The sequence below is a fragment of the Acomys minous genome (assembly GCF_964271855.1).
Source record: "Acomys minous genome assembly, chromosome: 1".
In the NCBI taxonomy this organism is placed as follows: domain Eukaryota; kingdom Metazoa; phylum Chordata; class Mammalia; order Rodentia; family Muridae; genus Acomys; species Acomys minous.
The window spans coordinates 1,037,448-1,054,797 of NC_140483.1; the positions used below are offsets into that span (position 1 = coordinate 1,037,448).

A 17,350-nucleotide genomic window follows, 5' to 3' on the forward strand; every position below is an offset into this window, starting at 1 on the left:
GGGAGGGAAAGGGAGGGGCAGAGGAAGAGGAGGAGGAGGAGAAGGAGAGAGAGAGAGAGAGAGAGAGACAGACAGACAGACAGAGAGAAAGAGACAGAGAGAGTGTGTGTGTTTGTGTGTGTGTGTGTGTGTGTGTGTGTGTGTGTGTGTGTGTGTGTATGTGTGTGTGTATGTGTGTGTGTGAGTTTTCTTTAATGCTATGAGCCCTGGCATATCACCACACTCTAGGACAGGTCCAAGATACTTGGTCAATGGACTCCACTTGGACTCCATGGACATAAGACAGACAGATGAGGGGGGAGGGGAAGGGAGAGAGAATGTTGGTAGAGAGGCGTGAGTGGATCTAGAAGGAGCTGGGGTAGGGGTTTGAACATGATCAAATACATTATGAATTTCACAAAGAATTAATAAAAATATTTGAAAAGTATATCCTCATCCTTGATATTTAAAACAGACGAGAGCAAGATGCTTTGACTGAAGGATGGAACTGGGGTAAGATTGTACCATAGTTAGCTTTCTCCTGCTGTGATAAAATACCATGACTGAAAGAAACTTGGGAGAGGACGGGGCTTAATATCAATTTACAGCCTTTAGTCCATCATCCAGAGAACTCGCAGGGCAAGACCTCAGTCCAGGAGCATGGAGGCAGGAGTGGTCACAGAGACCATGGAGGAGTGTTGTTTACTGGCTTTTTTTCTATGGCTTGTTCATCTTGCTTTCTTACAGCACACAGGGCCACAAGCCAGGGGTGGTATGATCCTGAGTAATCTGGGCCCTCCCACATCAGTCAGGAAAATGCACCACAGGCTTGATCAGAGGTGAACCTGTTGAGGATTTTCTCAGTTAAGGGCCCCCCTACCCACACGACTCTAGCTTGTGCCAGGTTGACACAAAACTAAGCCATCCAGACCGGTCACTTGGCCACTTCAAATACACAGCCCTGAAACTACGTTGGTGTCAGAGACAGCTTTAAATCTGATTAAAGTAACAAACCCTTTACTCTAAACATTTTACATACAAATGTTTGCAAAACATGTTTTCTCGTTTGGTTCTATCACTGGCACACAAATTCTGGAATAGAAATTAAAAGTAATGGGTGATCAGGCACTGTGCTGAGCTCTGCTTGGGCCTCCCTACTCAGTGATAAAAGCCAGACAGTCCTGGCCTTGCCCCTTTCTCTCAAAAAGAACGGAAACTCAAACATGAAAGCACAACCTTCATTTCTGTCAGATTTCCACTTCAAGAGCCTTGGTGTTGATCTTAGTCTTTTATGCCCAGTGTACTAAAATATGAGAGAATATTTGTGTCTCAACGTCCATACTGGCCCCCTGCTCACACGCTGACACATGTATGTAATAATCATCATGGACAGAGTTCTGGTACCTGTCAATATTGATGGGGCCATATGGCTACTCCAGACTAGCATTCTCTTCATGCATGCTTCGTATGCTCTTTAACATGCCCATAAGGTCAAGGAGATGCATGCTTCGTATGCTCTTTAACATGCCCATAAGGTCAAGGAGATGCATGCTTTGTATGCTCTTTAACATGCCCATAAGGTCAAGGAAATGCATGCTTAGTATGCTCTTTAACATGTTTGTGTACTCACTTCTGAAAAAAAAAAAGTGGATCCAACCATGGGCTTCCACCATGGGGTTTCAGTACCACCTGAAAGACTTTGCGTAACTTGAACCCCCTAAACAAGGCTGAGTAAGGGTACTGTCACTATCTTAGTCCTTAGTCCGTGGCTAGCAGACTCATACTCAGTTTAGTGTCCTCAGGCCTAGGAGCTAGGAAGAGAAAGAAAAGTCTTTTTTTTTTTTCAATTTAAATTTAAAAGAGGCAAGTCCCAAGATTTGGGGGGGGGGGAAGGCATGTCACAGCTTATGAGCCACAGCTTTACTCTCTGAGTCATTTGCTTTGGCTCCTGGGACTTCTCTCCCTCAACCTAGGAAGGACTGGGACCTTTTGGCGTGACCTGAGATTGTGTGTGGAGGTTTTGACCCTAGTCTGCTAAGCATGCAAATCTATTTCCAAGATGCAGTGATGGCAGACAAGAAGGAGCTTCCTAGGGTCTAGAGACTTCTAATAAGCTTACCTTGGGAAGGCCGAGTGAGAACAACTGTTAGATGGAATGGCAAGGCAGCAGCCAGCTGGGGGTTTTACACAGTGCTCAGGCTGCCAATGCTGGGGGCCTGAAGGCAGGTTTATGAGATTAAAGCTCAGTGCCCAATAAATAATTTAGCAGCTTACTACAGAACATATGCAAAGTATAATAGCTACTATCTTTGGCAATCTAATGTGTACACACATTTTAGATGCACACCTCTTCACATATTCCATATGATGTGGAGTCCAAAACCAAATAAAAAGAAAAGCAAGATCAGCCCCTAGTCACAAAGGCTGGGCAACGGGAAGAAACCCATCCTATACCCTAATTATGCAGACCTCTGCTCTGGTCCCCCTCACCCCCACACTGTGGGCTCCTCACTCATTTTTCATTTTTCTATCTGTACATTGGAGAGAATCTAAGATCTCTCATTATTCATTTAGCAGTTGGTTTTCTTCTTTCAGGGGTTCTTTTTTTACGGAACGAAGCTAGCCCCGGGCGCTATTTCTCACAGTGTCGCAAGTGACTTACTTATGTGTGCAACTCAAGAGCTGAGAGAAATAAATGTCACTGCCACAACACCGGAGTCCAGGCTGGGGTTTTAATGATCCAGAAGAGGTGTGATGGATTGCTAAGATTTGGTCTTGGCTGTGAAGGAGAAGAGTATTGGAAGGAGAAATGAAAGAAGATGGGAGAAGGAAAAAGTCTGTGTGGATGCTGCAAGGAGAACGGGTAGTGAAAGGCAGAGAAACGTGAAAGAAGTTACTTCAGCATACAGAAGCATGCATGCCAAGGGGGCATGTCTGTGCGGCCACCGGGATGGACAGAGAAGTCCACGGGAATCTTTCTTCTCCTGACTGTAAATTGTACCAGTTACAGGATGAGAGGCTTCAGGCACTAAGATGAGGGAGAAGTGGAAACACTTCCCTCCAGCCTTCACGGAGTCCTGGAGAGCAGTATCCCTCCATGCCGACACAGTGGCCCTGATGCCCTGGCGAAGGGCGTGGTCCCCAGGCCCCCAGGTCTGTCTGGTCCATACACCATCCAACTCCCACCTCACCGTATTCTGAACCTCACTCGGCTGGCTGCCAGTGGCTGTGGTTTATCTCCTATTGTTTATGGCCTGGGCCAGGCTGCCATGAATAGCTCCCCAAAGAGTGGGGAAATGCAGGCATCTGCCACTCTGTGAAGCTCTTTCTAGAAATGAAAAGGACAGTCATAAAGTGTTCCAGGGGTGGGGTGGGGGTGGGGAACACGCATCATAAAAAGTGTAACGGACTAATGCGGAAGCAGACTGGCTGCGACCCAGGGGTGTCTGCTGAGCGCAGACATAAATATCAGGGAGGCACCAAGGAGACAGCCTTTTTATTTCCTTGATTTGATGGTTGTGGGAGGCTGGGCAAGGTTTTCCTCCATTTCTCTGTCTGTGGTCATTCCTCTGGGGATACTACCAATCTGCCTGAGACTGAAGCTGCCCACAGTTTATGACTTATGTAGCTAGATTACTGGCAAGACTGGAGGTAGGGGGTATTTTAGGGCACCTGATACAGTCATTTAGGATAAGTCATATTTGGGGATTCTGGCTGTACTACCCAAGACTTTGCAAGTGACAGGACAAGAAAGTGAAAACAGTACAGATATGTGGAATACAGGGCGGAACACATGTGATAGTTATGCGGGCTTACTTGCTCTGGCATCAGGACAACTTCCAGTATTAAAGAGACGAAAACCAAGAGCAACTCCTACATTTATCTGAGAGAAATCCCACCTCAGATCAACATCATGTGTAAGGGAGAAACACCTGTGTGGTAAGTGATGAAAACGCAGGTATTACGGCTTCACCTATGCACACTGTGCTGGGACGTTCACATTGAGGAGTGACCAAGCTCTATGCCAGTGCTGGCTGCTCGCCCTTTGCTGTCTTCATGCACACTTGCTTTTAAGTGTGTTATTTACACAGAATGGTTGACATGCAGGGTATGAGTGGCAGACAATGAAAGTGCTTAAAATCCTGCAGACTGAGGACAGTAGGAGCAGTGACCAATCTTTGCTGATGCTCACATACTTTCCCCATGTCCCCATGTCCCTGAAGACTTGTCTACCACCAGGTCATCTTTCAGTAGTACAGGGACTGATTAATGGTCTGTATTTGTGAGGAACATGACAATAGCAGTTTCAACAATGACCCAGCAGAAATTTCATTCCATGAGCAAAGTTTCAAGGATTCTAGTTTTTAATCAATAAAATCAATAAAATGGTATTTCTGAACTTGGAGTTGGCTTTAGTTCACCTGACATTCTGGTCTCACTGAGAAGGAAAGTAGCACACAATAGTATCAGCACACCGGAAGCCCCTGTCAAGCTCAGCACGTTAGTGTGTGGGGAACTGAGGGTTCTAGTGTTCAGCTTTCATCTCGGGAACGTCCCTTCTGTTCATTATTCCGAAAGGTGTGGAAAGCAAAGGAAAGGTAAGAGGGGCCAGGACCTGGGCGAAGCAGCATCTGTGTTCACTTAACTTCACAGATCTCCTGTGAAGACCTGACAATCCCTCTAAGCAGGTGAACCCCCAACTCTGTTTCCCAGAGGCTAACTAACTTAGGCAAGGCCACATCTTCAGCAAATAGCATGAGAATTTGAACTCAAAACCATGGTCCTCTTGCAACAACTGAAAAGTACAAAAGGGGAAAAAAATCAATAAATGATGGTTGCGAAGAGAACGTATTTTCAGTCTGAAGGTCAAAAGAGCAGTGCTAATGCAGCTCTTGTGTCATCGGGGGTGGGGGGTACATACATACAGTTAAATGACACTGGGTCATCACACAGATACTATCAGAAAGGGTTAGATAATCCTTGTGCATGACAACCACAAGACGACTTAGGTTGAGGGCAAATGAGGCATTTAGTGTTTCTAGGGCAGAACTGTGCTGTTTTCAGTGAAAATCCAGTCTTTCCAGTAACTCGACATACTGCAAATCTTCCTGGGACAGGATCTCAAGCACCACTCTCAAACCCACCCTTGTGCACAATGAGCTTTTTGATGTATGTGATTGCTAAGTTCTCTGTGTCTATGGAGCTCCCTCGATGGGGTTGGTGGAACCAGCTGTGAGTGAAAGGGCCCGTCCCAGCCATGCACTTGGAGGTGGTCACAGATGATCTACCAGTAAGGTATGGCGAATGACCTTCCAGCTCCAGGGATCAGTAAGGTATGCTAATGACCTCCCAGCTCCAGGGAAACATTCCTCTGTTGGCAGGCACATTCAAGTCTGGGATCTAGTCTCTGGGTGACTTCAGGTTAGACTGAGGTGAAGACCTTCCTGGGAGCAGAAATTTATTCATGATCATCTCAGTTTGCTCTGGAGTGTCCTAAGACTCCAAGAGCAGAGGCCTGGCTGCTCCCAGAGCACTGTGTGGCATTTCCCCTTCTCCAGGTTCGCTGTTGCTCACTGGCATTTCAGTGGAGGCCCAATACAAAAATAGAATGTATAATTTCCACATCATTCCTGGCAAATCCCAGGTGTGCCCTATTAGTAGAGTTCCAAGGATGCCGTTTTCAACCACAAGAAAGGCACCTGACATGGTGGTACTTAGCTTAGGGACCTATTAATAGAAATCCTAATTATAGGGCTGCAAATTTAATTCGTAGCAATGATTAGTGTCAGAATCAAAGGGATCAGGCATCAATATTGATGAAATTGTGTAAGCCTCATAAACAGAGACTGACGCCCATGCCCGTCCCCTCGGCAGTGGTCGGCTGCTAAGACTGCATGGGTGTCCCTCCCAAGTCACTAGATCCAATGACTCCATTTCTCAGTGTACTCCTCACCCACGCTGAAACTTTGCTCAGCATCTCTGAATGGGTATGACTGGCACATAAAGGACCCTAAACAATGATTTTGAGGATGAAACCAGGGGCTCTGAGGGATGCATGGGTAACAGGCCAGGCCCCTTGCTCTACACAGAAGCCTTTGGCTTTGTCAGTAACTCCCTTTGTGTCCCCTTCAGAAAGCTCTGAGCAAATAGTGATGCCTGGAGAAAGGGGTGTCAGCTGGGGATTGTGTGTGGCACAAAAGCCTGCCGCCCCACCTACTGTGAGTCCAAGGCAGAGGCCAGAAGAGAGTGAAAGAAGACAGCATGTGCTGCGCTGACAGCTGCCATGTTCCTGGTTTCCTGGGCACCTCTGCTCCATAGAATGCAAAATGTTAATCTATCCGCCCTTCTCTCTTCTTTTTGCAGTTGTATGAAAAGTCAGGGGACACTTGTGAAACAGTTTCCTCTGAGATTGAAACTTTCTATCCTGCAGGAAAGCTCCTTAAATACAAAGGCAAACAAATCAAAATAGCTTCAAGAAATCCCTGAAACTGGCCAGATTCGCCCGCAGAGCTTCTCGGAAGAGGCTTAGGCAGAGTCCCTCAGAAAGCACGTTCTCTGGCCTGTTGAGTTTCTTGCAGTCTGTGTAATGTGTCCCAGTTTCCTAGCTTCTGTGAGCTATCACCCATGCTGGGGTGGGCCTTGGTAGCATGGGTTTTTTGAGTCATTTCTGTTCTTGTAAGAAACCCCTCACCCATACTCCTGTAACTAACCCTAAAAGCCTCAGGGTGGACTTTGGTGGTATCCACACTTCGGTCTGTTGCAGGATCCCTTATTGGGGTGAGAAGTGAGTGTTGTGTCTCCCCAGGGAAAGTCTTGTCACACAGCAAGACTGAGCTGGAATAATTGGTTCTTACAGAAGGCTGATGAGGTGTAAAATCTAGTGGTTAAAAGCCCACATCAAGATTTATGGTGATCTGGATACAAATCCAAGGCCTCTGCTTTGTAGCGAAGAAACTCTGCCACTGACTTTGTTGGGACCTCGTTCAGTTTGTTCGCATGTAAAATGGACACACTACTTACCCGGTGAGAGTTACTGAAACGTAACTGCAAAGACACTCAGCTCAGGGCTGAGTGCACAGGAAGGACCTAGTGGATGGTGGACAGAGTCGCCTGCCAGGAGAGAGGCTTAGCACGTCCTGCGAGGAGCCCTACTGCTGCGACTTGTCAGAACCTCTCAGCCTCAGGGCAAACATTTGGGAGCGGAGTCACCTACTTGCTAGACAGGCTTTGGTAAGATTCTAGACGTGCGGAATGAAGGGCCAGGAAGTCAGCTCACTCTAGAGCAGGCTACACGGTCAGGCCTGCCAAAAGCCAAATGGAGCATGCTCTAAGAGAATAATCCTCAGATGGAAGTTGGGCTCTGCTCAGAAAATGTTTGATTTCTAGGGAGAAGCAGCAGTCAGTCTAATGTTAAAAGCAAAGGGGAAGGTTCTTTACTTGAGAGAAGGGCCCCAGAGATGAGCTGCCCAAACCCAGACTCCAGAATTTCTCTGTTACTAAGAGCTTGTGTGAGTTTGAGTAGACCACCCAACCTTTCAAGGCCTGGTACACTTCTCCAGGAAGGGGAATGATACATCCATCCCTGACCAGGGTCTCTAGGCTGGACCTGGTTTTAGAGTCCTCTCTAGCTGTAAAATCTGTTCACAGTTATAAGAAGGCTCCTGATATTGCTTGGCAGTGGGCGCCTCCTCCTCAAGGGTCCTGATCCTGTCACAGGTTCCAACTCTGTCGGCTCTACCCTTGTCTGTACTGACTGCTCACAAACCCCAGAGCAGCCAAGCAGGGAAGAATCTGACCAAGCAAAGCCTACTGACGCCAAGTGTCCTTCCAGGGAAAGCGACGACACTCAGCTGACGTTCTAGCTTTTGCATAGAACACAGAAGAGTAGGAGAGCAGTGAATAGCTGGGATATGTTGGCATCAGACCCTCAACTTCTCCACCTTAAAGCCTAAGAAGCTTCCTGAAGGCTGAGACCAGATTGGGATAGATTAGGAGGGCTCAGAACTGCAGGCTCATCCTCTCTGCCTTTCATCTCACTGGACAGAAGGGAAGAAAAAACTAGGTATCCCCGCAGCCAGCCCTACTGCTGATCCTCTTGAATTATGCAAATGACTTAAATATGTGTGGGGCTCATCTCAAGCCTGAGATGTTTGTGATTCTGTCTCTAACATCCACATCGTCCCTTGATTAGCCATCTGGCCAGAGGAAGCGGATGGAGCATTACCAGATGCAACAGAGCACAGAACAACTCTGACTCTTCTTGAGCATCTAAAATGGATGTGAGATTAACAAGCTGATAGGAACAAAAGGAACTCAGTAACGGTACAGGAGTGAGTAAAGCCACCCAAGCAGTGAGGATGCCAACGGCAACATCTGCCATCCACTAATCTCCTGTAAGCTCCACACAAGGTTCCATATCAGATAGTCCACACGTACTTCAGACACTCACAGCAATGGTGTGACAGACAATGGTGGTCCAGCTGAAGAAACTGCCCCCTACATCACAGAGCCGAGGATACGATGCAGCAGAGCTCTGAGGCATCACAATATTGTGGTTGGCTTGCGTGCAGGCATACAGAGTTTGTGTGGTTTGGTTAACTCTGCAAAGCAGCAGGTACAGAACCTCACTTCCTGCAGGCCTGCCCTAGGGAGGGCCAGCACGTATTGTTTGCTTTCACGGGTGACTCATGGAGCTGGATGCCAAAGTCCAGCAGGATTAGGTTAGATGGGCTGAGCCAGTCTTCCATCCTTTTTTCCCATGACTCAGGACTTGGGGCAGGGGTGTCTTCCTTTATCTGACCTTGCAAACATGTCACTAAAAGGAAGCCTGATCTGACAGTGTCACTAACCCCAGGGAACCAGGGAAGAAGAAGCCCATGATCACAGAAAACTCCTTTGTAACAATCACTATTAAGTAATTTTCATATACTGTCTTTTTAATCCTTATGACACATATCCAAAGTGGTTGTTGCTACCGTATTCCACAAAACAAAAGGACCACATCTGTGACTGTGCCAAGCTCTGCCCTCCGTTGTTTTATGTGAATCATTCCTTGGACCATTTTTCCATCAGCAGTTACCACGCACAGATGGGGATCATGCTCACCTCTGACTTATGTCTCTCTTCCCACAGCAGGTAGCATCTCTGATAGGATGAGTACTTTGGGCAGTGTTAAGACACTACTGTATTACCTAGCCCCTGACACATATGTTCCTGTGATGGGCCACCACAGCCAAGGCAACACAGAGAATCATTTATTGGGATTTACACAGAGCTCATGATCATCACGGCAGAGAACATGGTGGCAGGCAGGACAGCATGGTGCAGGAACAGTAGGTGAGAGCATCTATCAAGCACCAGGCAGAGAGAGGAGACAGAAAAGGAAGAGAGACAGAGACAGAGGTAGAGACACAGACTGGGCCTGGACTTTTGAAACCTCAAAGCCCATTCACTGTGACACACCTCTTCCATCAAGGCCACACCTACTAAGTCTTCCCAAATGGCTTCACTAACTAGAAGCCAGCATTCAAACTTATCAGTTCATGGGGGGGGGGGGGAAATCCTCATTCAAACCACCACAATAGTCAATAAATACTATTCCAGTAACAAATTATAATTTCCTGGAGCAGGGATAAGAATCACCTTTGTTTTCTTTACAGGACAGTTCACTGACGTTCAGAGATGACATTGCTGCTAGGTTGTATTCAGAACCAGAGTGCATGGAACCACAGAATTTCCATTGCGTGTATTAGTCCCTTTAGGGAAGGGACTGGGGCAGAGGGTCTCTGAAGTCCCTTTTTGACAGAGACAACTTGTCCATGTTCCTGCTCATAGGCAGGCAAGACCTAACTGCCTAAAGGACATGTATATGTACGTGGTGAACTCCTTCCCAGGGATATGGCTTCTACACATGAGCACCTTGGCCTGTAGCAAATGCTACAGAACCTAATGCGGATCATCTGGATGCTGTGCCCTTGAATCACTATCTCCAAGCTCCTGCCCCAGTGCACGGTTCCATGGTTTTCACCTTCCTCTAGTAAGTCCCAAGTTTCAAAGACTGACTGTTGGACTGTGAACACCCAGCAGAACACTCAGCTCTATACCCCAAACAGGAGTCACTAGGATTGAACTACACAAACTGCACAAAAATAAATAAATAAGGCATTAGCTTCCCTTTTCATAAAAGTTCTAGGAGACTGGAATTCCTTTCCCTGGGGCTTGGTGGGGCTCTGGATAGAGCTGGAACTCTCTGCCTACCATCTGTCATAGCTGAGCAGGAAGAGATACGTAAGGGAGTATCTGTTAGTATGGCGCATCCCTTGTGCCAATCAAATGCCTCTTTTCCCTGCTTTGGGAAGACCAGTCCTCTAGACCCAAGGGGTCTGTAGAACAACAAAACAAACAGTGAGTTTGGTGGCAGGAGTCTGGGCAAAGAGCCAGCCTCATGACAGTGATTTGGCAGTGATCTCTGGAGCCAGTGCCCCACCTCTATGATGCAGGCTCTGGGGAGGTCAGAGAGCATCTGCTAGCCCACCACTGCGCCAGACCTCAGCATTTCTGGGATGCCAGGGGAGCAGGTCAGGTGTTCTAGTCTCAGGATAAGCAGTAGGGCTTCTAGAACTACCTTCCCAGCTCCTATTACCGGCTGTTTACAGGATCAAGGGTTCATGCAGAGCGCAGTGAGTCACCTACCCTTTGAGGAACCAGTGGCTATTGTTCAGTAGGAGTTGAAAGGAAGAAAGTCATGTTTCCCAGATTTTCATGCCACTAGGCCTTCGCAGCTGCCACAGTGAGCCCACACCACAAGGGGAGCCAAGTTAGGCAACTAGGTGTTAAGGAGGAAGTCTTATGTCAGTGCCAGTGTGGCTATGTGTGGAGAACGGTGTATAGATGTAGACTTTTATCAAAACTTTGAGAACCAAACCCTGAGGCCTACGACGGAATCCTGATCAAGTCTTCAGGGCCTAAGCTGCTACTGTAAGAAGTTCACGTTTTGTGTGGCTTTGCTTACACAATCTATTGTGAGATTATAAGAAGATAGGGAAGAGATGTCAGGACTTCTAGTATATTGGAGACTAGAAACATTACCTTGGTGCATTCTTTGGAAAAGGCAGAAACAATTTCCCTTAAGAAAATCTTGGGAATTTCAGTGGCCACGTTAGCTAATTATTTTTTTAAGTGACTTTAAAAAGGCCAGGGCCCTCCCTAGAGCTTGAACAGTCTCGGTGACTTTGCAAAACTGTCCCAGGAACTGAAAAGCAAAGGGCTGCTGGGAGAACAGGATTCCTGAGGCTTCTGCACCTGCCTACTGCAAGGTATCTGTCTGATCCAGGTGAGGCAGATGGCTGTGTGTGCTATTCCAGAGTCTCTAGGCAACACTGGAAGTGCATCCTCTTCTGCCTCACCAGCTAACGTCTCAGAGCACCGCTACCCCCTTTCCCAAATATTATCCAGAAATCATCATTCTTTCCTGTAATCCAGTAGGAGTTCTTCTGTTGCCATCCTTCTCATCCACTGCCAGGCAATGGGTACGGCCACCCATCCATCATGAGCGCTGTCCTCTACAGCAGCCCCATCCATAAGTGTCACTCTTGGCATCTCATTCTTTTCAAGTTATTGTAATAGGACTTGGCAGAGTACAACCAAGCACATTTGAGGTCATCCTATAGAGTCCCTAATGTGAGGTATTTCATCTGGCAGTGGGGTCAGATGCTTGGGGTGTGCGGCAGGCACTGGCCTCAGTGGTTGAAGTAACAGGGGAGGGGGGTGCAGCATGTGTCACAAGTGTTAGGCAATAGACAAGTTTTCTAGGAGGCTGGGGCAGAGAAACAGTAGTGTCCGCACCTGGTTACAGCCTCAGTTCCAAAGGGCTGGAAGGCTGAAGCACAGTGCCACCTGAGCTTCTGCAAGAGTGTGTGGTAGGATGTGAAACACCAGGGTGGGCTAGTGGGCAGAGCTCCAGCCGCCGTGCATGGTGGGAAGGAACAAGAGCAGCATCGCTCTCAACCTTGAGCTGCTCCCTCCCACACACACTCCTGCCTTCCTTGATTCAGCATAGCTCCTGGCTCTGTGCCCCACTAACTTGCGTTTAGACTGCATACTCCACTCTTCCCTGGAACAAGAAAGACATCTGAAAAGAGTTTTTGATTCCTGCTCCAACTCTTCCTCTGCCTGCTTGGGCACTAACTCCAAGTGCTTCTTGTCCCTGAATTCCCACAGCCTGCTCTAACTGGGAGGACAGCATTGTGAGTAACAATGTCCGGGCTCTAGGTCACCACATATCCCATCCCCTGAGTCTTGCCTCAGGCACCCTCACCACTTAGTCCTGCCCTGAACATACCCAGCATCTCTCCCTGACCCTGAGAAACTTCCAGCTATGCTGCAGGCAGGCTCAACCCAGCTTGAACTGCAAAGTCCATATCTAGGGCACCCTGGCGTTCTTGTTTTCCCTCCCATTCTTTGCTGTTGCCTGTCTTTTATTGTCACACTGTCTTAGTTACTGTTCTATTGCTGTGAGGAGACACCATGACCAACAAGGCAGCAGACAGCCAAGCAGGGTGCTGTAACAGCAGCTGAGAGCTTTCATTTTATCCACAAGATGGAGGCAGAGAGAAAGACTAGCTGAGCCTGGTGTGGGCTTTTGAACCCGCCCCCATTACCACACCTTCTCCAACGATGCCATACTTCCTACTCCTTCCTCAGCAGTCCCCAAACTAGGGACCAAGCTTACAAATGTATATGCCAATGGCGGCCATTCCTACTCAAAGCACCACATACATGTTCCACTGAGGAGCCAGAGTCTTCCATAACAGTAGCGCCATGGAGAGTTTCTGTAGCTGGCTGCAGGGCTAAACTTAGGGTAGGTTACAGTTAGTCTTTCTACAGTACCCCTTAAGGATATAGCTATTGAGCAGGTATTATTCCCTCAAGTAAGACAATTTGATTATGACGACTCCTTCCCTGTCTTATGGGAAAACCTGGTTCTGCAGCAGCAGCAGCAGCTCCTGTATATCAACCTCTGGGCCACAGTGACTGAGCCTAATTCATGTTCCATAGCTAAGCATGTCAACAAATGAAAATCAAGTCTGGGCTCAGCTGTGAACTGGATAAACCTCTTCACCTTTCTTGGCCTTTATGTCCCATCTGCAAAGTGGAGTTGGTAACAGCACCCACCTCAGAGTGGCCGCATCAGAGTTCAGGGAGTTGGTAGGTTCAAAGGTCTTAAAATAGTGACTAGAACATAAAAGGTGATCAGTAGATTGCGTTACTTGGAGAACTGTCTTTATCTATTTGATTTGGTCTTTTTCCTTTGGTTTCCAGCCTTGTAGGAATACATTTACCATAGCATAACTCCCCCATGCTTACTGCCCTTGCCTTTCTCATCCTTGGTTTCTTAGCACTCTGGTATCATCTCCTTCATAAAGTGGAGTGCATGGTGCTCACGGTTGAGAAGCAGTTCTTCCACTTCTACGATGGTGACTAATGGGTTTCGCTGAAGCCTGTACCACACACATGGCTGGGCTCTAATCCTGGGTCCTTTTCTCACATTGCTATTTGGGTTCAGAGCCATGCACAGATCTGACTCACCTTTGTGAGGGCAAAGCCTGGCTCTCTGTGTCCTTTATGAGACTTTGAAGACTCCCCCGACACCCACTGCCTGAGCTGTGCACCCTGTGCTGAAGCCACGCCTGCCTTTCCCACTGTGTAAAGAACAGCTCTTATTCCTGCAAGTACCACAGCTAGGCTCACAGGTCTCAGGCCTCTTCTCCCTGTTCTCCACCCGCTGGTGCCACAAAAGACAAGGGCTTCCTATGTGTGTGAGCACCTAAGATCACACTGTGGTTAGGCCACTTTTGGTGAGTTCACTTCCTCTTCATTTCCCTACTCAGGGACATCCTGTTCCAACCAACCACTGTAGATGAGGGCGGGACCGTCAGGGAGACGCCTGACCAGGCAGGGAAGAAGTGAGCAGCTCTGACGCACCCAGATTCCCTCCCCTTGCCTGACTCTTAGCTAATTTTTTCTTTATTTTCCTTCCTGTGTTGAAAGAGCCTGGACCATGCTAGAATTTCCTGGGGACATTCCATGAATTCCTCATGGGCTTTTTCTCTGGAGAGGGTGGGGATGAGTGGCTGAGAAGTGGGAGGCCATGAGGAGGCAGGTATAGATATCAAGTACCTCAAAGCAGTATGGGTGGAAGGGAAGGGTGAGCTACACTGAGGAGAACACGGGGATACCGTGAGTTCTGAGGAGCAGCCAGAGGCACACCATCTCACAGCAAAAAGGCACAGGCAACTTGCAGGTTGAGACATGAAGTAGGCAGCTATGCCTACAGCCGTGTCCTTGAACCTGCTACCTCCTCAGTGGCTAGTCTGCTGGGGCTTTTACAAGGGGAGGGAAGAAATGGGAGACAGGAGAGAGGGAGAGAGATGCGCAAGCAATCCCAGATGCGTACCGAGCAAGACGCATGAATACCGGGCAGTCAATAGATGTTCCCTTGAGGTCTGGCTGGGCCATTCTTCTTTCACCTGGCAATACTGATTTCTTAACTTAGGTCCAAGGCCAGAGAGAATAGAGACACTAGCCCTTGACTGAACTCTGTAGCAAGTCTGGACCTGAAAATCATCTCAGCCCCTATCCCCTGTGCCAAGTTTGAGGGTCAAGGCAAGAAACAACTAGCCTTAAACCTCTTTGTCTGGATCAGGCACTTTTCTAAGTCTCAGTGAAACAATGAGGTGGTGGGCTAGATGGTGTCAAGGCTTTTCAGAAGACAGATCTATTTTGCAGGGAGGATTCTACTTTGCTAAGCTTACCCTAGTGTGAAATGTTGGTGATGGGCTTAAAGAGAATTAGTATAAACGGTCCATTCCCTAACAGAACATCCAACAGAGAAAGGAGATGGAGTCTGGACCAGCAACTGGAGGTGAGCGGATGGACAAAGTGCCCAGGAGCACAGCAGCACTGCTGCACCACAGATAACCCTTCCGTGGGATTTTAGAGAAGGTACTTCCTTTGGCAGACTTATTAGTAATAGAGGCTTCATAGGGCAGATGTCTAAGACCATGGCACATGGCCTGCTGAGAACTGCTTGGGTGATATTCCAACTCTCCCCTTGCCCAAGTCCCATGTGTCAGGCTCGTGTGCCCAACTGGATTATTCTGAGGAAGGAGGCAGACAGAGATGTGACCAGCAGAGTACAGCGCTTGCCAACTGCTGGGAGTAAGGACTCCTGCCCTCCCCAGCTTAGGACCACACACACCCTGTCTTCTACAGGCTGAAGCCAAGTCAGGTGCACAGCTGTGGGGCAGAGCGACAATGCAAGACAGAAGCAAGAGCAAGGGAATGGTCAAACTGACCTGCAACTACAAAGACCAGAGAAGCCTGGAAGGTTCTTTATCTTCTCACAACTCAAACCAGTTCTTTCCACCTCCTCTACAGCAACTCGGAACCAGAGGAATATAGAAATTCTTCCTGACTCTCTCCCAGCTCTCTTCCTTCCATGTTCCCCAACAACAACCTCCCAGGGCTCTAAGTGGATTAAGAGGAAGGAGTCTGGTAATGTCAACATCAAAGGGTGAGGTACAGCAAAGTCTTGTCTGTGCCTTGATCCGCAGGTGCTAGGACTAGTAAGGAGTGGCAGGAGAGTAAGCTTGGGGAAAGGGATTAGCAGGGACCGGAAAGAATGTAGCTGCTATAATCCCACATAATGAAGCTGACTGTGCTGCCTCTCCACACCCTAAGCACTTGACAAGCAGGTACAAGCTATTGGCTTCAGCCTCCCTCACCAGAGGGCCCCTTGTTGCCAGTCCCAGATAGCCTGTTCCCTATAGCTTGTAGGGGTGCACAAGGAGACCTGGGAGATATCGCCTTCCTGCTGGCTCCTGGGATTTAGGTAAGAATGGGGGACAGTCTACAAGTGCTGGAGAAGTGGGTAAACTGCCTTGTACGTAGGCGCTAGTCATGCACCTTGAGGCCAGCATCACCACTACAGTTCGCAGGACCCAAACCCTGTTCTAGCCAACTCCATTCAGCTTAAAGCAGTACCTGGGTCCTAAGTAGAAGTTGTAACGCATGTGAGTCACAATGTGGACAACAACAACAAAAGCTATACTTGATTTGGGAATTAAGAGTGTTTTATCAGATAACACCTGTAATCCCACCACTAGGGAGGCAGAGGCAGACAGATCACTGTGAGTTTGAGGCCAGCCTGGTCTACAAAGCAAGGCCAGGACAGCCATGGCTACACAGAGAAACCCTGTCTAAAAAAAAAAAGAGTGCTTTTTCTCTTTAGGCAAAATACCTTCCCAATAACTCAATGTTTGGCAAAACTGAAATACATTTGTATTTCCTAGGTGCTCACTGACTGGTAGCTGGAGAAACGGAGCCCTGTCATCCTCCCCATTCCCTTCCCTTCCCTAACGAAAACAAGAAGTTGCCTGTAGTTATTTTCCACTGAGCACTGTCTTCTAGAAGAGTGCCTCAACTGAAGACTCAATGTGCCAGAGCAGTCCCCCCCCCCGCACCCCTCCCCTACCCTTACCTTTTTCAACTTGCCGCTCTTAGTCCCCACAAAAACCACACTGTAGCCATTGTAAACGTAGGAGGCCACCGAGGTGAGGCGGTCCCTGCTGGTGGTGTACAGAGTCAGTCCCTCCACAGGAGTGGAGCCTCCCAGAGGCTGGTTGATGTCCAGGCCACAGAAGTTATCATCGATGGGGACTGGCTGGAAGGACAAGAGAAAACTGCAGTGAATCACAGGGAAGCATGGCAGGGTCACTCCAAGTGACCCACCCACTGCTGCCAGCCTGAGGGGGCCAGGCCTCAGAGAGGCTCAGGCCTGGAATTAAGGGTCTGACATGTTAGGAGACGAAGCTCATTGTCAACTGGCCCACCGTGACATACAGGCTCCCATGGGACCAGACTGTAAATGACCAGCCATCTCCACTCTCCCAGAATCACGTGTCCACTTTTTACCTTTCTGCCAGGAAAGCCAGGCTCAAGTGGCAAAGCAGACTACATGGACTCACCTTCTGGTTCTTTCATGTCCCCTCAGACCATATCTGTTTTAAACAGGGTTCCCTCAAAGAATATTTAGCCTAAAGGTAACATCGTAAGATTCTACAGGCCTACAGGTTTCCTGTTTGTTCTCTGAGCAAGCTAGCACTCCTTGGCTGTAGAGGTTTTTCCCTGAAGCATGAGGAATTTTAAGCCACTAAATTATCACCACTACCTACCATATTGCAGACACACTGAAAGTGCCACAATAGTGTCTTCTGCTTTGTGATCACGCACGCTCGCTCGCACGGACCCCTCCCCGCTCTTGTCCCCTTCCCCTTTATTTTTGGAGCTGGCTGTGTGTGTCAATCTGGGA

At 48.2% G+C, this 17,350-nt stretch overlaps 1 protein-coding gene across 1 annotated transcript in view; it reads right to left on the bottom strand.

The window, feature by feature from the left end:
• PLXNA2 (plexin A2) overlaps positions 1-17,350 on the bottom strand; it is a 198,391-nt gene that overhangs the window by 151,568 nt on the left and 29,473 nt on the right. Inside the window, exon 3 of the mRNA XM_084792550.1 lies at positions 16,520-16,702. Within this exon, the coding sequence (XP_084648676.1) occupies positions 16,520-16,702 (183 nt within the window). The remainder of the gene's footprint in view (positions 1-16,519; positions 16,703-17,350) is intronic.